General features: G+C 34.0%; 2 protein-coding genes across 4 annotated transcripts; one reads left to right on the top strand and one right to left on the bottom strand.

The window, feature by feature from the left end:
* Window positions 1-10,523: 10,523 nt before the first annotated feature.
* LOC131607363 (L-ascorbate oxidase homolog) lies at window positions 10,524-12,700 on the top strand. The gene is made up of 3 exons (XM_058879379.1): window positions 10,524-10,809; window positions 10,893-11,999; window positions 12,092-12,700. The coding sequence occupies exons 1-3, from the start codon at window positions 10,562-10,564 to the stop codon at window positions 12,393-12,395; spliced, it is 1,659 nt and encodes a 552-aa protein (XP_058735362.1). The 5' UTR covers window positions 10,524-10,561; the 3' UTR covers window positions 12,396-12,700.
* Window positions 12,701-17,777: 5,077 nt separating this feature from the next.
* On the bottom strand, window positions 17,778-25,665 carry LOC131602497 (uncharacterized). 3 transcript variants are annotated; one of them, XM_058874627.1, is made up of 14 exons: window positions 25,502-25,665; window positions 25,131-25,383; window positions 24,826-25,010; window positions 24,583-24,718; window positions 23,711-23,989; window positions 23,458-23,555; window positions 22,376-22,490; window positions 21,823-21,928; window positions 21,258-21,351; window positions 20,696-20,886; window positions 20,113-20,212; window positions 19,905-20,021; window positions 19,204-19,260; window positions 17,778-19,102 (listed from the first exon to the last, which is right to left on the bottom strand). In XM_058874627.1, exons 1-14 carry the CDS (start codon window positions 25,586-25,588, stop codon window positions 18,989-18,991), a joined length of 1,932 nt encoding a protein of 643 aa, XP_058730610.1. In that variant the 5' UTR covers window positions 25,589-25,665; the 3' UTR covers window positions 17,778-18,988. The 3 variants fall into 3 exon arrangements, 2 of the variants coding, with proteins under 2 accessions (XP_058730610.1, XP_058730609.1); XM_058874626.1 differs by having other exon boundaries at window positions 17,791-19,102; window positions 25,131-25,389; window positions 25,502-25,663; XR_009284109.1 differs by lacking the exons at window positions 17,778-19,102; window positions 19,204-19,260 and having other exon boundaries at window positions 20,682-20,886; window positions 25,131-25,389; window positions 25,502-25,664.
* Window positions 25,666-25,668: the final 3 nt, after the last annotated feature.

The raw sequence follows: 25,668 nt of genomic DNA, 5'->3' as shown, positions 1-25,668 counted from the left end.
CTCGCTTAGCGAGGTGCCTTCGCTAAGCGAGCTCATGAAAACTATGCATCTCTATTTTATGCCTGTGGAAGCGCGTTGGGAGTCCGCTTAGCGAGCTTCTGCAGAATTTCCATTTTATTGCTCCAAAACTGCGAAATTGAAGCAGTGCCTTCAACACTTTAGTCCTCAAGGCTCCGATATGCATGAATACCTATAAAACAAAGGAAAAACTATCAAACGGTACATAAAACGAATGAAAACTCAAGAATACAAATATTTACACAAAAGTTGAGATTTTATTACAAAAACCAAAAGAATGGAATCGATAAATGGCACAACTATATACTCAAAATTAACGATATTTTGGCACTTATCAATATTCAAAGTTAATCAAAGAAAAAAATGAATTTTGAGAAGAGAAAGCATCTTTAAAATCCGATATATAAAATCTTAATTTTTTATTTTGAAACGTGTCATTCATATTTGATTCAATTGATTAAAAACTAATCGCATTTTCAATAATTTGTTTAGCATGTTTGTTTCATAATTGTTAGTTATTACTTCAATTTAATGTTATGTTGTTTGAGCTATGTAATTTAATTACTATCTTATAGTATGCATTTAATCAAAAATATTTGCTCCAGTAAAAACATTTTGATGGTCAAAATCACATTGTATCTTTTATTTGTTATGGTCTTGCTAACCAGTGCCCTCAGGGCAATGGTTAAGCATTCCTAAAAGAGAAAATATTTTATAGAAGTTTTAATATTTCAATTTTTAAGGCATTAAATACGCAGATTACCAAGATAAATTTACTATTTTAAAGTCGTAACCATTGCCCTGAGGGCACTTCTTAGCATTTCCCTATTTGTTATTATGTCTCTTGCCCTTTCTTATTATTCTACTGATTCTATTCTTTTAAGAAATCTACGATTGTCAATAGAATTTCAATAAATGTCATAATTGAGATTTGAAGAAAAAAGGATTTAAAATGATTGAATGGAGTTAAGATGAAGTTCTTTGGATGGAAAATTGAGTTTTAATTAAAAACGAGTTTGAGGAAATTTTGGTTTTAAAATTGGTCCAACAAAAAACAGGTATTTTTAGTATAAACAGGTATTGAACCAATTCGATTCAAATATAAGCCGATTTAAATAAAATAAACAGGTTTCATTAAATTGATTTTAAAAACCAAACTAAACTATTTATTTGGTTCAATTTTGTTTGGTTTAAGAACCATGCACACCCCTACACTTACCCTTATCAAGTCGGGGTGGAATTTTGTTTATTTTGAGAGAATATACAATTAATAAATCTACACAATATATACAAGTAATAAATCAACACAATTAATTAATCAACATATTAAAATTAATAAATCAACACAATATATACAAAGTACATTAAGTAAAATTACAAAAACGATCTATTCAAATTGATCTGATATTGTCCTCGGATCCTAACTCTCCCTGCTCTTCATTCATATTATCTTTTACCAACAATACTTACTCATCAACTTCCTGACCCTCAACCATCGTATCACACAAACTTGTAATTTTTCCAACTTCAATCACACCATTAATTTGAGAAATCTCATCATCTCGGTAAGAAACATCTTCCACTAGATCGTCAGTTTTAATATGACCCAATGGTTATGTTTTGATTACAACTCACCATCCCTGTTTACGTGGCTGAATTGAAGGATATGGAACGTAATAAACTTGCCTAACAATATCTGACATTATGAGAATGTCATACTCTTTGTACCTTCAGTCCATTTGAATCTAACAATGTTATATTTCTTATCTATTTTTGTATCTCTGTAAGATGGATCGTACCAATCACGATAAAACAAGACAACTTTATTTTTTGAGTCCAGGTAATTGTATACCAGCTCGTAAATATGCGTAATAACGTGTGTAACTCCTTTTACGAATACACCATTGTTTATTTTTTTCCTTCTGTCCATGTATGAATGTGAAATTTAAATTTGTTCACAAGTGTGTGTGTGTCATTCATTTGTGCTTTGAATAGGACCTTTAGACAAGTTTCTCAAATGGAGTATTCCTTGAGTCGGTGCAACAATGCATGACAATTAGGGTTGTGCAAATCCAAACCAATCAAAATAAAAACTGCAAACAAATCCAAAAAAACGAAAATAGCAAAAACTTGAATCTTAATGGTTGCATTTGGATGTCACTTTGCACAAATTGCTCGGTTTGAATCGAATTTCGTATTGCTTTTTCAAAAAGATGTCCTTGATAGGGTTGAAGAAAAAGAACAATTAACCCTAATTTGTAGGTTGAAGAAGAAGAACTTCTAAGGATTTCAAAATGTTCTGGAGATTTCAATATGAGATGTCAATGTTTATAATGTGTGATCTTACGTGGTTGCCACGTCTTGATGATTAGGACAAAACTTTTAAAAAATTAACAACGTTTAAGAAAAGTGGCGCGAAGAATAAACTTGAAACAGTTAATAAAGTTGAGGGACCAAACTAGACGTTTTTTAAAAATTAAGGCAATAATATGAACTCCGACTTAAAAATACGGGACGAAAAAAGAATATATATATATATATATATATATATATATATATATATATATATATATATATATATATATATATATATATATATATATATATATATATATATATATATATATATATATATATATATATATATATATATATATATATATATATATATATATATATCTTTGTCCTACAACAAGAAGAACATGATAAATCAATCAAATAAAATCGTTAAAAGCTATAAAAAAATACAACTTACCAAGATTAGTCCTTTATTTTTTAGGTGAATTGGATATCTTGGTTCATCTCAGAACATTGGACTCTAAATTCTTTTATATTATACTTTTGGGGAAAGTCCTAAATATTGTGAAGCAGGGATACATTGTTTTAGGCAAAGTATCAGTACCGAATACGTACTGGGTACCGGTACGCGTACATTATACGTATGGTATCTATCGAGTCCATACCTTTTTTTTATTTTTTTTCAAGTTTGGTATGCGCATTGGTACACAATTGATACACGTACCCACAAAAAACGTAATTTTTTCTTTTGTCTGTAATGTTTTAGACTATTTTAGTGATTCAAATTTAAGTTTTAAATTTATTTATAAAAGGAGAAGTTTAAAAACAAATTTTATATAGTCATACACTTTTGTCTAACTGCGCCGCTACTAAGCAACTTTCTGTATTTCACTTCATGAATTGTTGACATGTTTTAAATCTAATTTTGTATGTTATTGATCTTGCCTTTTTTTGCAAAGTACTTTTTTATTTTATTGTTTTGTTATCATTTAAACAATAGATTAATTGATATACACTGTCACTGACACTATAAAAAGTTTACACCATTGACGCATCACGACTAATCATAGGCGATATTTTAGATGTTATTAAAGAAGAAATCAAACACAAATACAAATTTAATAGTTATGGTTAATTGACAATGTAAAAATTCATTACATCGTGCATTTCAATTAAATTTTTTGAGTAATAAAATTAAATTTTATGTTATTTTTATATTTAAATTTTTAGAAAGTTATAATAACGTATTGGTACCTCAATTATTTTTAAAATGTCAAATTTCGTACACTGGATCGAGTATGGGGTATTGGGTATTATCTGAAATAGTGCAATGCTGCCCAAATGTTTATCATAGTTTTAGATATAATAATGGCAGGAAATATCTCAATACACCCTTGATACTCTTAGGTATTTGGAGAAATTCCAATTATGCCCCCTGATTCCGGCGATGCACATCAGGAAATACATTTTTTTTGTCAAAATTTGTTTCTTTCCGGAGCCTTATCTACGGAAGCATTAAAAATATAGTGAACGTTGGAAAAATTCAAATTAATTCATTTCAGGAAATATTTCGTAGATATATCTACGGAACGTGTTAAAAACATAACGTTCCGTAGATTGTACCTACGGAACATTTTGTTATATTTCAAATCAACGACATTTCACTCCAAAACTCTAATTTTTTTAACATCAAAATATAGTACATCAAAATAGTGTAATGTAAAGGCAATAGTATATAGTACAAAAAAAGAATACATCGTATAAATCATCCAAACAATGACATACATAATCAAAATAAAGTACATCCATCTAATAAAAATACAGACATCAAAATAATCAGCACGATCACAACTGTGTGTGTCGGACAACTTTCTCATCCTCTCCTCTACCACTCGCGCCACCTATGTGTCCAACACCTCGTCAGTCGGATACTCTGCCTCTAGCGTCAAGTGCCCCACTCGTCCTGGCACGATGTCTACTATACAAAAAGGCCTCATCTTCCACCCTCATGATATCATCCCGTATACGCCCTTGATCAGACACCTCAAGGAAGAAATCATCGTCAATGCATGCCCGCGCCATCTCAAGTTTCTCACTACAACGAGGAAGAACATCTTGTGTGTGGTCTAACTGAGATTGATGATTCTGCAATATCTCCTGATGAGCTGGTCTGTGCGGTGATCCCTCTGTAGTGAGAATCATGTAGGGGTGTGACACAGTGAAGTACCAAGTGATATACCTGTCGACGCAACTCCACTCTACCTCTGCTCTGGTCGCCTGAGTCTTGTCCGAAACCATGTGATGCTCAAATTCTGCAAAGACCTCATCTATCTGTCGACGGGTCATCAAGATAGGAGCGGAGACAGACGGGTGGCGAGGTATCATGTGACAGTAGCCGAACTGCCGCATGACACACTCCAGAAGATAACAAACAGTTATGCTAGAGCTGCATGCCAACCATCCAGAATATAGTGCAACGTCATCCCACGGAACCGTCTCACGCTGAGCAGCTGTAAACTCGGTTTTTTTAGGCGAACTGACTCCTTGCTCTTTCTTTTTTTTTTTATATTTTTGCAAGAGTCGCCACCGACTTTTATTTTATCCAACATTTAGGAAAGGCATAAAAGAACAGGAAAGACCTTTTGACAGATTTTGGGTTCGGGGGGTTGGTTATACAAAGGGAAGGTTTTAAGCACCCTTTGTATCCATGGTTATCCATGGGCTCTTAATTGCTTAGCTCACTTTTTTAAATGCTTTGTTGATTTGAAAATAGAAGAAGTGAAGATGGACAATAGGTCACATAGGTCTCTGAAGAGTTTCACCGGGAATAATGCCCTTCAAATACCAGATGAAAGTTTTGAAAATAGATGAGAAGTTTTGAAAATACGTTGCTTGAAAATGGAAGTGTTTGAGCAAGCAATTAGGAGTTACTTACTCTTAATTTATAAGATCTTTCCTGTACGTTAGCAAAATAGACAAATAGAAAATAGCAGAAACATAAATAATATGTCCAAATGGACAAAGAGAAAATAACAGAAACATAAATAATACGTCCAATTGGACAAAGAAAAAATAGCATAAACATAAATAATACGTCCAATTGGACAAAGAAAAAAAAATAGCATAAACATAAATAATACGTCCAATTGGACAAAGAAAAAAATAGCATAAACATAAATAATACGTCCAAATGGACAAAGAGAAAATAACAGAAGCATAAATAATATGTCCAAATGGACAAAGAAAAAGTAGCATAAACATAAATAATATGTCCAAATGGACAAAGAAAAAATAACAGAAACATAAATAATATGTCCAAATGGACAAAGAAAAAATAGCGGAAACATAAATAATATGTCCAAATGGACAAAGAAAAAATAGCGGAAACATAAATAATATGTCCAAATGGACAAAGAAAAAATGACAGAAATATAAATAATATGTCCAAATGGACAAAGAAAAAATGACAGAAACATAAATAATATGTCCAAATGGACAAAGAAAAAATAACAGAAACATAAATAATATGTCCAAATGGACAAAGAAAAATAACTGAAACATAAATAATATGTCCAAATGGACAAAGAAAAAATAACAGAAACATAAATAATATGAATGATAAAATAAAGTATAAAGCAAGAAATATAAAGGACAATATAATAAAATGCGGAATTTAAAGTTAATTGTTAGTATGTTAGCACGTGAATCATCTTGAAGCTAGTCAAGTATATTCACGATGTTAGTGAAGATCGATGGTGAGTGAATGATGATCTCGGATTTAAAGTTAATGAAAATTTATCAGAAGCTTGATAGAATCATAGCGACTACACGATAAATTTCCAAAAGTCTTAAATCAACTGCATACAATCTCTGCCATATTTGATCTTTTATTCCGATCTTGGACAAAGAAAAGGAAGATAAGAAATAATATCAAATAATATACAAAAATAAATATAAAACAAATTAAACTCAATTCATTTTTTTTTTTGTGATTTTTTTGGAATTTGATTTTAAGTTAATTAACAAGCTAATTAAACAAATAATTAAACTTAACAAGAAAAATATTATTTTATATGTCAAAAATTAGATTATAAAAAATATAAACCTAAATCTAAAAGGAAAATATTTTTGGAGTTTTTTGATTGGTTAAAAATAATTAAAAAGCAATATTTACATAATTACTAATTAATTAAGCAATATAAATTAATTATGAAAAGAAATAAAATATTTTTATGTTAAAAATTAAATAAACATTTTATCAACTTAAAACTAAAATTAAAACATTTTTTTTTTAGAAATTGAAAATATGCATAAATATGGAGTTTTTAATTCATGAACTCCTAACACTACTACATATTAAAAATTACATTGTACTTACTCTATGATGTCCCAAGAGTGGAATAGAGTGATTGAAATTGATTGAAAGTGGCTATTTGAATGAGCCTTGATTTTTACAAGTTTATTGAAACTTTTGGAAAATATAAAACTTATGCTATGGCTTTGGTGTTTGTTGTTGTGCTCTCCTCTTGTTTTCCCTTTTTTTTCCTCTTGAATGAAGAAAATGAAGTTCTATTTATAGGCAAAGAGTTTGATCTTGGAAGCCTTGCAAGTGGAAATTGTCATGATTGATTTTGTGGAAAAAATATGATAATGGAATATTTTCAATGAGTGTATTTCTTAACCATGGTTAAAACACTCAAGTATTATTCTCTTCAATCTTGCAATAATATATTTAAGCATCTTGAATTGGTCTTGATTGGCAACCATAAGCATCTTTGATAATATCTTTGAATTATCTCACTTTAATTAAACTTTAAATGAATAAAATTTAATTAAAATGAAATAAAAATGTCATGAATCATGGATGGGTCGTGGATGCCCTTTAAACATATGAGAATCAAGATTGAATCACAAAAGAATTGGCCTTTTTGAAAAAAAATCAAATTTTGGTCATTACTTGTTTCATGCATTTTTCCAAAAAAGGTCAACTTCATCAAGGCATATCTCCCTCAATTTTGATCCTATGAAAGTGTTCTTTAACTTTTTGGAAAGCCCAAGATGTCCTCTACAAGCCACTTTGGAAGCGTTTTTGCATTTGGAGAAGTTATCTTGATGATATGGGCTTTGACAAAAAACTGCTTTTTGTTGACTTTGAAAATGACCTGTAATGTTTTGGCTTATATCTCTTAGGCGGAAGCATTTCTTGACCTTGGTCCCAACATCAAAGTTGTAGAGAATTGAATTTCCTTGAGAATGAGCTTTGGTTGGAATTTTTCTGATAAATTATGAGAGAGTTATGGTCGGTCAAAGTTCAGTTGACTTTTAGGTAAAAAACTCTAATTTTGCAATTTTGAGTTTTGTCGATTTCTGAACTTTTCTTGATGAATTATGATCAACCATTGATCACATGATGAATATTTTGACAAAATATGGATGTTGACCAAAAATTGCATTTTTGACTGTCTGTTGACTTTTTGGTCAAACTGGTCGTCTGTTGACTGTTTGAGCTGTTGACTGTGCGTCCGAGCGAATCGAAGTTTGAAAATTTGTCTGGTGGTACTTTGAGACGTATGTAGATCCATGAAATCCATTTGAGGTCTCAAAAACTCGTTCTCCTGAAAAAAATAAAAAAAACCTAGTTAGGGACTGTTTGTGTAGGAGACAGTTAGGCGTACCTGATTTTTGTGCAGTGTTGAGTCTCTGTTGACCACGTGATTATCAGAAGACTTCTAGAACAAAATCTTGGAAATTTGAAGTGCGAAAAATTGATTTGACTGATGGTACAAACACGGAGAATTGCGCTGATAGCGGGTTTGACTGGTAACTAGCTGTCCGGGTATTAACGTAACAGTTAAAGTGAAAATTCAACAGTTAAAGTTAATTTTTTCTTTTTTTGTTTTTGTTGTGTTAATGGTGAAAAATTTATTTACCTGAGCTGTTAGAAAAACACAAACATAATAAATAAATAAAATATACTGTACGCGAACGAAAATACCGATAATAACCTTGAAAAAAAATATTTAATGCACAGAAAAATAAATATTTAACACACATAATATTATCTTGATAATTAAACTACCGTACGACAGATAGTACAACATTTAATACTAACAGTACAAATATTACATAATATAATGAACAGTACGACAAATAAAATAAACGGTACACTATTTGAAAGCGACAAATACAACAAACTTTAAAAATGACGATTAATAATCCATGCTATGAACAACAGAAAATAGATGATCGGAAGTGTAACCATCGCAGGTCCGCATTTTTCAGGACTATGCAGACAGAAGAAGGACATGATCACCGTAAAAATAGTGATGACTATAAGAAAAAGTGTATCCATCCACTTTGCCATTTTTGCCGAGGAAGAAGAGAAAATAATTATGAGATAGAAGTTTGAGAAATTTGGGAGATGAGTGAAATTTGATGTGAGAATTTATGGAAAAAATGAGGAGTATTTATAGAGTGAAAAGAGAGAGATAGAGACGTTGGGAGTGGAGTGTACCGTTTGAATAGTAGTAGGATTTGAAAAAAAAAAAGTATGGTAGGTTTTGAAAAGAAAAAGGGTATAGAATAAAGCTAGGATTTGATTTTGAAAAAAAAGATTTGAAAAGAAAGAAAGAGATTTTTAAAAAATAAAATAAAATATAGTATAAAAATAAAAATTAGTGGGAAATAAAACCAAGAATAATTTAATTGTTACCAGTATAATCTGAAACCCGGACTCCGCGCCTGCAAATTTTAATTCTGCACGAACTGCGTCAGCATTATTTATCTGAAAATAAATCTCAAATAAACAGTGTATGAAGTGATAAACAGTATTTGGCGTTTATGAAAGGATAAATTTAACAGCGAACCAAAATACTGTATAAAAAAAATTCTAAAAATTGAGTATTCATAAAATCAGGATATTTATGAAATAAAAATCCAAGATTGTATAAAAATCCAAATTTTTAGACAGAAGTCTGTTGACTTCTTTTTTTGAAAAAAGAACGAGGGCGAATTTTGGGGTATAACAATAATGATCATAACACTTAGAAAATGATGGGATCTCAGAGGTCAAAAATTGGGGTGCAACAGCAGCGTAGCAGTCGTATCGGGTGTCCTCGGCAGCCATGCGGTCCAGATAATATGTGTAAGGATCCGACACTTGGTTCCCTCTGAGGGGTAATGAATGCACGGAACGTTCTGCAACACAGAAATGCAACAATGGCGTCCGTAACTATTCACTTCCTTGGAAAAATCATTTTTGAGTCCCTGATCGTCCGTTTTACACAACTAATAATACCTACATTGTCTCTAAACTATGTTTCTAAAACTATCTAATGATTTCTACACTTAAAATTGTATTTTAACTCTATTACGGGAAATACTCGAAAATAACTCAAAAATTCAAAAACTTATCGATTAAATTGAGTTTTGAACGAGTGGGAATGTGTTGATCGTTGATGTTGATGTTCACTGTCGAACTCGAGAGAAAACAATGAAGTTTGGTGGAATTTTGATTTTTGAGGTTGAGAGAGTTTGAGTTTGGAAATGAGAAATGTTCAGAATAGGGGAGAAAAGTCTGGCGCGAGTTTAACATCAAATTCTTCTGTAGATGCATAACTGGAAAGATTTCCTAGATGCACCTACGGAACAAATGAACTTTTGAAAAAAATTACTTTCGGAGATACATCTACGGAAGTAGGGGCATTGTTGACAACGCGCATGGTGGCTTAGAAGTCCAAGGAATGGATTGAGAGTTTCTCTATTTGCATGCCTAAAACATGTTATTAATTAAATAGAACTCAGAGTATTAGCTTCACTAAAAAGAATTCTGTGTAATCTTTATATATTAATAATATAATTACTCAAATTGTCTATCAATATTCAAACTATTAGTAAAATAGATTTGTCGAAAATAAATAAATTCAAGTGTTTATTCTTTTTTTGATAACACAAACCGTTTTTAACTAGAAACAACAAGGTGCGATTACTATTGATAGGATGACATTTGTACAAAGGCAAAGTAACTTGTCTCTAACTTTAGACAATGAGAATGAGTTTTCCGCAAAAATCTGAAACACGCATTCTAAGGATCATAAGCAATGGAGAGGAGAGACGTTAACGGAGAGTTTGAATGGTTAATAAACACTTACCAAATGGTATATAACAACCCAAATCATTATTCCATATCGTAACACATTCTTTCTTTCTTATCTTATTTTCATCTTCTTCTATCTCTTGCAACAAAATGGAGAGAGCAACATTTTTGTTGTTACTATGTTTCTTGGTTGGTTTAACATCAACCGTAAAGGGTGAAGATCCTTACTTCTATTTCACATGGAATGTCACCTATGGCACTATCTCCCCTGCTGGTGTTCCCCAACAGGCTATTCTCATCAACAACGAGTTCCCAGGTCCCAACATTAACTCAACCAGTAACAATAACCTCGTCATTAACGTTTTCAACAACCTCGACGAGCCTTTACTTTTCACATGGTATTATATTATTATTCTCATTTCAGAACAATGTATTAAATATCATCCAATCAATATGTTAACTATGAATGAAATTTTGGCAGGGCTGGAATTCAGCAAAGGAAAAACTCGTGGCAAGATGGTGTAGCAGGAACAAACTGTCCTATTGCAGTAGGAACAAACTACACATACAAATTCCAAGTTAAGGATCAGATTGGTAGCTACTTCTACTATCCAAGCTTGGGCATGCAAAGAGCAGCTGGCGGTATCGGTGGCCTACGTATCAACAGCAGATTACTCATTCCCGTCCCATACGCCGATCCAGAAGACGATTACACCGTCCTCATCGGCGACTGGTACACCAAGAGCCACAGTTCCCTCAGCAAACAACTCGACGCCGGCCGTTCCATCGGAAGACCACAAGCAGTTCTTGTTAACGGCCAAAACGCCAAAGGTGATGGATCTGACAAACCACTCTTCACAATGAAGCCAGGAAAAACATACAAATATAGAATCTGCAATGTTGGTGTTAAGAACTCCCTCAACTTCAGAATCCAAGGTCACCCTATGTTGCTTGTTGAAATGGAAGGCTCACACACTGTCCAAAACAGTTATGATTCCCTTGATGTTCACGTAGGACAATGCTTTGGTGTTCTTGTCACCGCAGATAAAGCTCCAAAAGACTATTACATGGTTGCTTCAACTCGTTTCACCAAATCCGTTCTCACCGGAAAAGGTATCATTCGCTACACCAACGGTAAAGGTCCTGCTTCACCTGAACTTCCACCCGCTCCAGAGGGCTGGGCTTGGTCTTTGAACCAGTTCCGATCCTTCCGTTGGAATCTCACCGCTAGTGCTGCAAGACCTAACCCACAAGGTTCATACCATTACGGTCAGATCAATATCACCCGAACTATCAAACTCATCAACTCCGTTAGCAGAGACAATGGAAAACTCCGTTATGCAATCAATGGTGTCTCTCATGTTGATACCGAAACCCCTCTAAAACTCGCTGAATACTTCGGTATCGCTGATAAGGTTTTCAAGTATGACACTATTCCTGACATGCCAACAAGCGTTCCAACCAGTGTTAAAATGCAACCAAATGTTCTTAACTTAAAGCATCGTACTTTCATCGAGATCATTTTCGAGAACCCAGAGAAAAGTGTTCAATCTTATAACTTCGGTGGATACGCCTTCTTCGCAGTAGCGTGAGTATAAATATTCTATATTAGTATCACTTTATATATTTTAATTCAATCTGATTGTGTATTTATGTGTCTACGTGCATGTTCATGTTCAGTATCGAGCCAGGGACGTGGACACCAGAGAAAAGGAAGACATATAACTTGCTTGATGCAGTGAGCAGACACACAGTTCAAGTGTATCCAAAATCATGGGCAGCAATAATGTTATCATTCGACAACGTTGGAGTTTGGAATTTGAGGTCGGAGCTAGCTGAGAATCGTTACTTGGGACAACAAATGTACATCAGTGTAATAACACCAGAAAGATCTCTTAGAGATGAGTACAACATGCCAGAGGGCTTCTTGCTCTGTGGACTTGTTAAGGGTCTACCAAAGCCTGCTTCATACATCAACAATTAGGTCTTTTTATGTTATATATATGTAACTAGCTTTCTCCTGTGAGACTCCTCAGCTTGAGCTAGTTGAGGTAGCAACTTTGTACACAGGGTGAAAATGAGAATAATTTAGGGCTTTTGAAGCATTGTTAGATATCAAGTTTGTTGATCATTTTGGATCAACTCTTTTAGAAATTTTATTACACTTTTGTAATTTTGGGAGGTGTTTTGCTCCTACAATTTTATAACCAGAATTGTACTCTTTCTTTTTATCTATTGTTGATTTTTCATAAATATTCATATAATGGCTTACTTTCTTTTACTATCAAATTATCAATATATGGTCTCCTAAACAAATAAATCTTTAGGTTTAGAATTTGCTCTACTTAAATAGATTAGTTATTGTATTGTGAATTATTATTGAAATACATTAAAAATATTTTTTTTACCTAGTATTACAAACTCAAATTTTTAGGAGTTTTGCATCCACGTAAACCTTAGTTATCATCATTGCGATCTCCTTTATTGTTATGTCTTAGTTGTAGTTGTTTTTTTTTTACTCGACTTCTTGCCTTTTGGCACCTTCATTGAGTGGTTGTCGTTCATCCCATCTAGTTAAATAGAAAAAGTGAGAAAGGTATGGAATATGATTTATCACTGGCTGGGAATTTTTGTGGATATGAATGTAGATTGCGGGAATCACTTATTGCATTTTGTGGAGGCCTTGAAACAACACTGCCCTGTCAAGAGAGTTGTGGCAATCTGGGCAGGTGTCTGTTGGTGCTCTTGGAAACACAGAAACGAAATACTATTCGAGAATGCGAATGAAGATTTAGAAGATCTTGTGCATAAAGTGAAGATGTACTCTTGGTGGTGGATGGCTATAGGAAGCAAGAAGAAAGTAGTCTGTTCTTTCTATGAATGGTACAATTACCCTTTATTATGTATGTCTTTGTAAGGTTAATGAATTGCTCTTACATATTGTAATTAGACTTAGGTTTCAGCTGGCTATGTAATATTCATACAACTCTGTAATGAGGAAATGCATTACTGGTGCTGAGTAATAAAATCCATTGCTTATCAAAAAAAAGTTAAATAGAAAAAGTTGACACGCTATAAAAATGTTCATCCGTTAGAAAGCACAATTCACAATAGAAAAAGTTGTTCAGTTGTGCATAGTAACCATCTCCACTCCAGTTGACCAGCTAGGGTAATTCTAGAGGTTGATTTGTTCTTTTAATTGTAGAGGTTTGGGTGGTAGGATTAAGAAGAATAAGGCTAAAGAGCTTATCTTATCTAAATTCTTAGTGAAGTCTTTTCTTCCCTTGTTTCTTTATGAGGAAATTCCTTCTGCAATTAGAGCTCTTGTCTTTCTTTAAAAGATAGTGGTGGTTCTTTTGATTTGGTATAGTTCGAAGGGTATATTCTTGTTTTCCTTATGTGGTTATGGGTTCTTAGTCGGGAATAGGGTAAGACTAAAAGAATTTGTTTTGTGGTTAATGTCTACTCTAAGAGTGTCCTTGTAGATAAGAGAGTTATGTGGGTTGATCTCTGTTTGCGTAGAGCTAATTTTGTTTAATCATTTAGTGTATCTTAGGAGATTTCAATTTTGTTTAATCATCTAATGAAAGGATAGAGGTAGGTGTTTCTTCTAGCTCTTCTGCGAGTGTGGATTGCCTAGAGTTCTCTAATTTCACCTCTCATATGAGGTTGTTAAATCTTCCTCTCTTAGGGAGAAAATTCACCTGGTTTCAGTCCAATGATGGGGCTGCTAGTAGGCTCGATCGGATCCTGGTGTCAAATGGGTGGTGGGGTCATTTGGGTGAGACATATCAGTCGGCCCTTACTAAGGTTATGTCTGATCATTGTATGATTATCCTTAAGTATTCTAATCAGGTGTGGGGTCCTAAGTCTTTTAGATTAAATAATCATTAGTTATCTCATCTGAATTTTTTGGAATTTGTTTTATCGTCATGGTCTAGTATTGAGATCCATGGCTAGAATGTTTTTGTTATGTCTTAGAAATAAAGATCTCTCAATAAGGTGTTAAAATTTTGGGATAAATAAGTGTTTCGTAACCAAGATTCTCATATTGACTTAGTCAAAGAGGTGTTGGAAAATATGAACTCTGTGGATGATATTGTGGCCATTTTTTGTGAGGAAATTAAGACTAGATATGAATCGATTGTGAATTTGAGGTCCTTGTTAAGGATTGATGATTCTCAATTGTTCCAAAGGTCTAGGTTTAAGTGACTTAGGAAAGGCGATTCTAATTCTAATTTCTTTCATACCTCGGTTAAAAGCACAAATAGAATGAATGTGATCTTAGCCCTTAACGTTGGTGAAGATTGGATGGAAGGGGCGTCTGAAATTAGGCAAGAGGTTGTTAAGTTTTTCTCTAATCATTTTACATAACCAAATTAAGATAGGATTCGTCTTAATGATGTTATTTTTCGTTCCCTTTTAGAAGACGGTAATGTTTCTTTAACAACCCTCTTCATACTCTATGAGTTAGATTATGATGTGTCTCAGTGTGAGGGTAACAAAAGCCCTGACCCAGATGGTTTTAATTTCTCATCCGTGAAAAGATTCTAGAATTTTTGAAGAGAGGATTTGGGGAACATGTTGATCAGTTTCACTATTTTGCATCCATAACTCATAGTTTTGCATCCTACTTTGTGACTTTGACCCCTAAGGTTAAGTATCCTTCTTGGTTGGGTAATTTTAGGTTTATTTCTCTAGTTCGATCCCTTTACAAATTGGTATCTAAAGTGTTGACGACAAGACTTTGGCGGGAAATGGGTAAGCTAATTTCTCCTAATCACTCGACTTTCCTTAAAGTTAGGGTGTTGGTAGATTGAGTGGTGATTGTTAATGAAATAATAGAGTTGGCCAAGAGATTGAAGAAAGCTTGACTTATTTTTAAGATGGACTTTGATAAAATATAAGATTCGGTCAGTTGGAGTTTTCTGGATTATATGCTTATTAGGTTTGGGTTCAATGTGAAATAGAGATCTTAGATGAGAGCATGTGAATTTTTTGGGAATCTTGCGGTGCTAGTTAATGAGTGTCCAACTCAAAAGATTAGCATCTGTAGGGGTTTGAATCAAGGTGACCCCTTAGCTCCTTTCCTTTTTCTCCTTTTCGGTTAAGGTCTTAGTTATCTGGTGTCTAAGATGATTGAGTTTGATCTTTACTTTAGGGTTATAGTGGGAACATCTGATTTGTGGTCACCCATCTTCAATATGAAGATGATACCCTCTTATTAGAAGATCCTACTATTAAGAACCTATGGAACATTAAGGTGATCCTGAGAGGGTTTGAGTTTGATTTGGGTCTTCGGGTTAATTTATTCAAGGGCGGTCTTGTTAGGGATTAATGTAGACCCTGTTTTTTGGCCGCTACGAGTGAATTCCTCTATTGTAGGATTGAATCCATCCCGTTTAAGTACACATTCCTTCCTGTGGGGGCTAACCCTATGCTAGAGTTTACCTCGGATTGTCTGCAAGATAGGATTCCTTCAAGATAAAGCGTATTCAAGGGGGTAATTGCTTATTCTATCAGGATTGTTTGTCCCTTGTGTTGGGGGTTTTAAGGAGTCGGTCTCTTATCTCTTTGTCATTTGTGAGTTAGCATTCTTAGTGTCGTATAAGATCTTTCATTGGTTAGTTTTGAAGGTTGTTCATAGTGACCATAAACGTTTATTTGAGTTTTTCCTATTTCTAGGTGATATGGTTAAGTCTAGGGATGGTTTATCTATGAGTTAGCATATAGTTGTTTGGTCTATTTTAAGGGTTTGTAACAATGGTATCTTTAGTGGTGTCTTGACAACATTGAAAGAAGTGAAGGAGAAGAGTATTTGTTTGGCTTGAAAATGATTTCTCGATAAATGATAGGTGGTCTCGTGCACTTTCTTTTACTAGCTTCAGAACCCTATCATTTGCCTAAATTAACAGCGGATCAAAAGTTTGTCTTGATTCTGAGGTTGGCAGTGATTTGTGGTTTTTAGTTATCTTTTATAGTATTCTTATATGTTGATGATGGTCCTAGTAGTCTAAGATCTAGTCTGAATCTTATGGGTGAAATCTCTAATTACTCGAGTGTTTTATTTGTGTCTTTCTTCAGGATTTTTTTTTTGTTGTTTTTTTTTTCTTTTTGGCATGTATGCATTGTCGTTTCTTCTATTGATGTAACTTGTTTAGCACTCCTTGTGCTATCAATTTCTACCTTTATGTACTTTGGTGACTTTCACCTAGTTATTAGTATATTATTTTTTTCATTCAAAAAAGTATTGTTCCTCTATTAGAAATACTATTTATAAACGCTAAAAATAATGTTTTGTGTGTCAAAAACATTAACATTATTCACAATGAGCTTTTTCTAACATCACATATGGAATGGATGATAAAAATATTTCCTCCAAATCACTTGGTGTGTCTCTTCCTACGCCTAAGGATATTTGGATTCTTGATTGTGAGACACCGATCATGTGACATGTAAATCATATGTGTTTGCTTCGTATAGCTTCATTTCTTGTATTCATTACATTATTCTTACTACTGATTTATACATTCGTGCAGTTTGCTCTAGGTATATTGAACTTCAACCTTGTTTTAAATTACAGTACGTATTTAATATTCTCATACTCTCTCATAACTTAATTTGTATTTGTAAGCTTACACAATAACAAAACTATGCAGCAACATTTGCTTATTCTCATTGTATTTTTAGTATTTTGCAATAAGGAAGACGATTTGACTTGCTTAGGAACATGGAAGATTGTACTATTTATTCGACAGACAAACTAGTCATAAGGTATTGTTTTATGCACTCCGGCCTCATTTAGAATCACATTCTTTTGTCTCACAAATATGGCTTCACAACAAGATTTTTTTATCCTCATTTTTCATTAATTGAGGGAATGTTTTCATCCTTGTTTTTAAAACAATATATAGAATCTTTTAAATGTGACATCTACTAATTTTATAAACAACACCCCCTAGTTTTTCTGCAGTTTTTATTAAAAGGGGTGAACCATTTGATCTTATTTATTATAATGTTTGGTGTTGGTATATCCAGCACTACTATGAATCAAGCATTAGATTAAAAGATGGATGTTAAACATTCTATCAGTGAGAGGACTCATAGACTTATTGCCTTAAGGTTTTATGTTAAGATGTGGTTACTCTCTTATTTATGTGGTTGTTTTTGTCTTAATGTCATGATCCTCGAACCCCCTCATGATCCAACAGGGATATCACAGCTCGGTTGGACTAAGATCCTTATATTGAAAGTCTTCCTAACCAAGGTATTCAGGAGTCATGTTCCGTTGAAATGAGTCAACATTTGGAAACATGTTTTTATCTTGAATAACTTGATTTTTTTTATTAAAAGAAAATCAAAAGTACCTCAATTGTTCATACAAATTTGTAGTATGTCTTCACCATTAAATAATGCTTTTCACTCCCCTTTTTCATAGTTCTTCTTAGTCCTTCCTTCAATTGATGACTAATTCTCTCACACACAAAACAGAAGGTATGTAGCCTTTTGTACTTAAAGAAAACCTTTAAGCATCGGTCTTGATATCTAACCATCGATCCATGTTTCAGAGGCTTGCGAAGGTCCACCTTAATTTTGATTCTCAGAAACTTCCGCATCCTGTTTGATTCCTTCAGGTCAATTTCTTCGTACGAACCAATGATTCCTCCTTATTGCTTCGCCATAGCTTTAGAACTTATCTTAAGGGGTAAATCGTAAACTCTAAACCAAAAAGTCCCAACAAGAGTTCTGTTAAAGACCTTATCGCCTATCTCGGTGTCACCATTAACCATTATCCAACCCTTCTTCCTTGAACAGGGGAATATTTTCCCACCATTCCATTTTCCTTTCCCCCATTGAAAATTGTTTTGATATGTAGGCTCCAAGTTGACCTCAATACAAAACGGAGCAATCTCGGTGATACTAAGAAGCAGGGAGGAAAGATCAAAAACGAAAAAGAGGGTATAGAATCCCTAGAGTCACGCGTTCAAGATGAAATGAGAAAGAGGGGTAAAGAAATCCTAGGCAAGACCATAACCAAGATGGTAGTGGAGAGGACACGCTAAGTTAGAGAGAGGCTCTAGCTTCTCTCTAGAAGTGAGAAAGAGGGGTAAAGGAACCCTAGGCAAGACCACAACAAAGATGGTAGTGGAGGGGACACGCTAAGTTAGAGACAGAGGCTCTAGCTTCTCTCTAGAACACGTGGGGAAATTTACACTTTCGCGCTATTTTAATTTTTTGTCGTCAATAAAAACTTGGTGAGAATTTGCCCCTTTAAGCAATATTTTAAATGCCAAACATGTGAAAGAAAAGGTGGTTAGAAAGGGAGATTCCGCTAAAAGTGGTCAGCAGAGTTCATAGTCGTTGATAAAAGTGATTGACAATAATTCTGAAACATCTCAGGGCTTAATTCCCCTTAACAGATAAACAAGAAACAAATCCCTTCAGACAAAATCAGTAGTAGCACCGGGCGTTATATATCGACTAATTCCAACTAATTCATTTATCAAAGATAGATAAAGTTACATTCATTTTCATACTGAAAAGATGTGTCCCACTTGCCCAGAGAAAATAAAAGAATCAACTAAAATTGGATTTCCTACAAATCTTTACACTCCCTGCAGATGCCTGATTTGCTGCTCGATTACTTCCAAAATTCTTCCGATTTGATTCCCTCGCAATTCTAGAACCAAACTACACCAATACATGCATATATATAATACAAAGACAAATAAATCACTATGCAGAAGAGTTGTAAAGCAAATTTCTGAAGTGTAAAGTTTTGGAGTGCACACCTGGATTGCTCGTTTGGGAAGAACTGCTGCTTCATATAAACCAAGCAACTCCGCAACCTTCAAAAATAGTTTTGGAGTCCATTTTCTATGTTAGATCTTTAGACAGAAAAGGGTTTTAATTTGGTAAAATAAATGAAGTGCGTAAATAAAATATTGCAAATTCTATGGGGAACAACTTTGATGGGTGGTCCATGGTGTAGTGCCACTTGAAAATCACAGGAAACTCCAACGACAACTCATGGTATATTGTACTGATGAAGTCATCATCTCACTCATGAGAACAAGGATAAACGCGGGCATCTACCTCCAAGGGGCGGCGGCGTTAATCGTTTATGTTTCAAGTGATTTTCAAGGACTGGTTTACCATAGACAACTAAATAAATTGGTCCACCGTAGAACCCAGCATAAAATATAGCTCTTTCCAATGAAACTTTCAAACACGGGTATGAGTCCAGTTCGGACAACAAGACTAGCTGCAAGTCCTTATATGCATTCATAACTCCTATGGTATATGAGCATGTTACCAAAAAGTCAGATCACTAGTTCGAATGAGCTGAGTTAAAATGTAAATTATTGAAAAAGATCTCGAGAAAATGCTGCTGAGTCAGCCAGTAAATAGTCAAACAAGCTATAAATTCATATGTTAATAAGTTTATTGTGGTAGAAAACAAGTAAACAAATCACTCTGACAACAACAGTACCTCTCTTAAAATCTTTTTATCACCAGTGCCACTAGGTTGATCAAGGTTGGCAACCTCCCACAATGGAAAGTCGAGTAACAACCTTATAACATCCTCATCCAAGAATGGGAATCTAGCCTAAAGAAAAATATAAACAAAAAACAATAAGTAACTATGAGATTAACAAATTAGAGATCAATAATGATTCACGCTATAATTTGAACATTACCTCCTTTCCGTTATCTGCAATACATCTATCATCTCTCCCTAAATTTCTTTTCCAAATTCTTTGCATATCGAGTTTCATTTCCTCGTTTAACCCCAGCCAACTAATTAAGGCATATTATACCATCAGAGTTCATCAAACGATAATGTACGAGTTTCATATCAAGTCATAGTTCATAAATCAGTACTATTAAGTTAACACCAAGATAACTTGAGAATTTGAAATGTTCATCCTCTAAGTAGAAGTGTATCAAAATACCATAAAACACAACAAGTTTCCTAAATTATCAATCAAAAACTTTATCCAAATTGCATCATATGTTTCTTTCCTGTGGAAAGGTAAATTGATGAACATTTATACCCACATCTTCTAAAATTTAATTGGCTACAGCTAAAGCAAAGATGAAAGAAGAAATTACACTGGCCTATGCATATACAACTTGACAATTTTAGAGCCCAAGCTAAAGTACAAATGGAAAAGAAAGTTCCATTCAACAAGACATAAAAGAGCAGAATATTATCACTTGTAAGTTGTAAACATCCGTATAATGATAAATTATGATTCGACGTTACCATAGTAATAATACCTTCCTCGTCTAAAACTTGTTCTATGTCTCCCATAACCAGCACACTGTTCATCAGCACCAGAACCAACAAGAAGAATCCTTGCATTGGACTTGTACTTAATCCGTGCATGAGTGTCATCATTATCATCTGTATCAGACACCCATCCATTACCACCAGAAGCGAGCCATAAAGCTATTCCAATGTTAAGGTCCTGAAAAGATATGTACAAACCAATCATCAAATAATGTAAAGGTGTTCCAGAATATAACTATAGGCTTTTCGGTTTGAAATTTCAGCAGATCGGGCATTAAACTGAAGATAATTCTAATCAATAAAACCATCAAACTTTTTCAGTGCACTATGCAACCTGCTCGAACCGGAGAGGGGTCTGGTTCCCAGTCCAACCGGTCGGTCCGAGTCAGTTTTTAAAAAACTGCATAAAAATACAGAATGATATGCCTTTTTTACTGTCAGACATTTGCAATGGGTGGTAATTCAAATCAATTTACATAATCAGATATGTTCATGCATATGACAACTAAAAAAGTAAATTAATGATCCAAAGGGTTAATTAATTAGTACCATGTAGGTGTTGGCAGGATTTATGAGTGACATAACATGGCTAGTTTCAAATACCAAGTCTGACAAGTCAGCATCAATCTCTACGAGCCTCCACCTGCACTTTCAAGTTTCAACAGATGATCGTAAGATCCTACCCAAGTAATTAAGAAAGACCAGGAAGGGGTAGTAAGACGGCAAAACATAAGATCCAACCAAAAGGAAAATAATGTGATGTGTGTGTAAAATTAAAAATGAAAAAGTAAAATACTAATGTTGCCCTTATAAAGTTGATTGTAATTATTTGAGTGAAGGATAGGAATGTAATTACCTATGTAATTAACATTCTTAAATTAATAGTAGAAGTTTCTATCTATTATAGTACATTAACAAGTGCCCTAAGGACCCATGTTAACATTTCCCTAATTTAGAATTACTAAATAATGTGCACTTGCTTAAGAGACCTCATTTTCATATATAACAATTTAATATTGTAAAAACAAAAATAAAAAGTCAAATTCGGAATTAAATAAAAGGTGTTTTTACCAAGCAGCAAGAAATATATATAAAATAAACATGGATTGCATACCTTCTGGAAGGTGCAACTCTCTTTAGCTCTTTCAACCCTGCCTTGGCAGATTTTCTATCCGGAGCTAACTCACCATCAAAGCTTACAGTTAATAGATCAATTTCATCTGTCAATTAAAAAAAGGTTAGACATTCTGCTCTAAGGTTCCTGAAATATGTAAACTATACAAATTCAACTGATTCTACTTTAAGTGATTCAATGACAAAGGAACTTGTTGCATATAATACATTCATATGATTAAATCCAATGGCTTAAACTTTTGGGAGAGTAAAGTTGATTTGTGACATAATAGCAAAGCCTCTATGACCAATTGACCTTGCGATCTAGAAGTCACTCCTTCTTATTCCCACTCTCTAAATAAATATTTAAGGTTCAAATGTGCATTGTCTATGCTTCCTAAGGGCTCTTGCATGAGGGGGCATATTAGATATAAATCATTTGAATCATGTGCTTTCAAAGTTCTAATATAGTTGATTCATGCATTAACTGTTCAAAATTGTGTAGTATAATCACCATAGAAAAGGGCGATTTAAGGTTAGTTGAGAGCACTCACAACTGGGATCCAAGCATTGATCCAATAATGCGGCAAGTATCATAGAATCCAGCCCACCAGAAAAAAGAATTGCAACAGGAACAAATTTCTCTTGTCTGATACCAGATATCACTTCCTATGCAATCAAAACAAAGAGTTCAATCACAATTCACGACAAATATAAATGACATTGACTGGAGGAAAACAAGATCAATTCTACAATAAATACAAATGTTGTTAAAGCCTCTAAGGTAATGCTATCCAGGAACAAAGTTTTTGCCTATAAAAGAATTGATGAAGAGTTAGAAGTCAGTGGGTATATGAAGCCCTACAAAACATATAATAGAATTAGAAATCCAAATCCAGTTATTAGAATTTCTAAGTATGCCAAACACAAAAGGCTGGCGGAGAGATATGGTAGTTGCAATTTGCATAACGGAAATACGTGATTGTTTCATAACTTAGTATTGTGGCAAGGCAAACTTGAAACATTTGGTTGAGCGTATACTTGAATAAGCATCATCTCTAGTAACGGAAATTCAGGAAGTTTTCCAACATTCACCTTTTGTTTTTAAGAATTTCATGAAACACGTTCACTAAAATATTTGTTAGATAAATAAAAAAATAAGACAGGTTACAACCATGTGAAGATAATTTATAAAGATGAAAATAAAATGGTGTTTCATAAGAAAATGCAACTCTCGTCTCTTTCTCTCCACTTCCCATCTTTCGTGTTCAATACCCCATTCTCTTGAATGATAAACATCTGCATCATTCACCTGTATGACTTTGCCTTAGATTTTAATTTTATTTTTTATACAAATACAAACGACAGTAATCATGATGCAACAGTTGAAGTTGTTGTCAAGTGACTAAAAGGTTACAGACTCACAAATTTGAACCATGGAACCATGAAACTAATAAAGAATTTAATGTAAACTCGAGTCTCGAAATATTTATCACAACTATTTGTCATCCCCAAAGTTGAAAATATCTTATCAATATCAGACAAACTGATGACGACACATACCTTTGATGATAGCCAAAAACTATAAGAGGTATACATACAAGATTTGTAATCCAGTTTTAATTAAGTAGCATACCTGATAGATAGTATACAGTGACGTACGCCGTTTCACAGATTCCTTTAAAACATTTAGCAGCATACGAGCTTGCATTGGAATTGCAGTTTGAGTTGAGCCTGCTTAATGAAAGACAAAGATTGTCATAACCTCTGAAAACTTAAAAGCTACAGCATCATTTCCAGATAATGCTAAACGCACTAGAATGTATAGAAAATAAGTGTTTGAATAAATAAATAAATGGAGCATTATGACACTATCACGTGCTAATCACCTGCTTCACGTGAAACTGAGTCTAAAGTAGCTGAATGTACATCTTGTTGCCTCCTCGAAAGCTTAGGATGAGATATGTGCAGGTTTTCAGAGCTTGGTTCGACAGAAATTCTCTCCCACTTGATAAGCTCCTTTAATATTGAGTTTGTATATTCATGTATCTGGACTTCGCCAACTAGAAATCCATTTGAATTTGAAGCATCCACGTGCATACTATATATTCCACATGGTAGCTCTTCCCAATAATTGATATATTCTATTCCATTATGAGCTTCATTTTCTGCAGTAAATTAGTATTAAGTCCAATTGTTATAATAATAGGTCGATTCATTGGGGGAGTTAGAGCGAGTGAATTAGATAGGACTAGCTAGTTAGTGAGGTAGGCTATGCTTGTATATAAATAATAGGAACTTAGGAAGGGAAGGAAGGAGGCTATCAAGTAACGTACGAAAGTATAGATGCCTTAGGGAAGAGAGGTCCCAACCCTCAATAAATATGCATTGAAGTTCTGTAATCAAGGAACTTTCACATTCTTTTATAAGATAGGACACCAAGTTCCCATCAACTAGTAGTGGCTAATCAATGCAAAATTTTGAGGCCAATGAAATTGTTGAGATAAACAACATCAACTAAGGAGGCACTAAATATCCAGAAAACAGTTTTTGTTGTTTTTTCATATCGACATATCCATCAATGTCAAATTGATAACGAGTACAAAGTTTCAGTACATTCTGGCTAGCACTATATTAGAATAAATTGCAGGAAGTTGTTTCTACTAAATGGCAATAGGTTCTATTCAGGTCACTCTATTTCACAGAAATTGAACCAAAAAGTAAGACGACAGTAATTGTTCCAAATCCATGTATTACATACCAGAGACTTCCTGAGCAGGAGAAACCGGTGATACAGAAGAAAGAAGAAAAGCTGAATCCTCTTCTGTAGGCCAGTGAACAAGGAGGCTCCTCCTACCAAACGCATCTCGTCCAAACCAAAGTGTCCTTGAACTATCCTGATATAGAAAAAGAAAGTACCATACCACTACCACTTAGAACCCACAAAAAACACAAACACATTAATCTATATTTGGACAAACAGAAACTTACCACTTGAAGTTACCTGCCAATAGACGATAGCCCATGGTCCCTTAATCGTAGAAAGAACATCTGTAATAGAACTTTTCCCACATTCAACACAGTAACCAGTCACACAAGAACCACAGGAGCAACAATTTCCGAGCGTCTGCATTAGAAATTCGCCATCATTGCAATCACTAGCAAGTTCAAGTCCTCCAAATATCTCACCTAAAGACCATAACAAAAAAATAAATAAATTATAATCACAACATCTTATTGCAAACAATTCACACAAAGAGAAAGACATTTCACCCAAAATCCAAAATCTGCGATAGTATCGGGAAGTACCGTTATAGACAAGAATGTTTCGAGAAGCATCCACTAAAGGCTGAACAAGCGGAACAGTTCCCCTAAGCTGCAAAGTTGAACCAATAAAATGAAGTTCACCGTTACTTTCATCATTCCCAGAACATAACAACGTTTCATCGTGTTCTATGAAGGATGAGATTTGGTTTTCACTGTGTTGCAGAGTAACTTTCTTCACACCCAAGCTATCAGGACCTCTTCTCCGCAGAGCTGCTTTCAGATCATCTACAGAGAACTGCAACTGCACCAAAATCATCAAATCAAAATAATTAAAATTAATAAACTGTTGTAACTAACTGGTTTGAATTTTTGAGAAATTTTAAGTGTTGGTGGAGAAGAATTAGGGTTCTTACATTTTCGGTGTGGCTATGTGAGCGAGTTGAATTGAAAGATGAGATGTTGATGCGAATGCCTGAGACGGTCAAAGCGATTCCACACATTTTTCTATCGGTTTGTTTCTGAGGTTCCGTTGCAGCGGCGGGGAACGTGGTTTTGGTAGGGTTTTTGACGACTGAGTTGG

Source organism: Vicia villosa, linkage group LG5 (genome assembly GCF_029867415.1).
Source record: "Vicia villosa cultivar HV-30 ecotype Madison, WI linkage group LG5, Vvil1.0, whole genome shotgun sequence".
NCBI lineage: Eukaryota > Viridiplantae > Streptophyta > Magnoliopsida > Fabales > Fabaceae > Vicia > Vicia villosa.
Note: the sequence above shows the minus strand (reverse complement) of the source record. Positions and strands in the feature narration are given on the sequence as shown.

What these genes read in the sequence shown, in the direction of transcription:
- LOC131607363 (XM_058879379.1), top strand. Translation starts at nt 10,562, where the DNA reads ATGGAGAGAGCAACATTTTTGTTGTTACTATGTTTCTTGGTTGGTTTA. An exon ending in GAGCCTTTACTTTTCACATG is followed by an intron (nt 10,810 to 10,892) that starts GTATTATATTAT and finishes AAATTTTGGCAG; the next exon opens with GGCTGGAATTCAGCAAAGGA. An exon ending in TACGCCTTCTTCGCAGTAGC is followed by an intron (nt 12,000 to 12,091) that starts GTGAGTATAAAT and finishes GTTCATGTTCAG; the next exon opens with TATCGAGCCAGGGACGTGGA.
- LOC131602497 (XM_058874626.1), bottom strand. Translation starts at nt 25,588, where the DNA reads ATGTGTGGAATCGCTTTGACCGTCTCAGGCATTCGCATCAACATCTCA. An exon ending in CTCAGTTTCACGTGAAGCAG is followed by an intron (nt 23,556 to 23,710) that starts GTGATTAGCACG and finishes TTCATTAAGCAG; the next exon opens with GCTCAACTCAAACTGCAATT. An exon ending in ATAAAAAGATTTTAAGAGAG is followed by an intron (nt 19,261 to 19,904) that starts GTACTGTTGTTG and finishes CTATTTTTGAAG; the next exon opens with GTTGCGGAGTTGCTTGGTTT.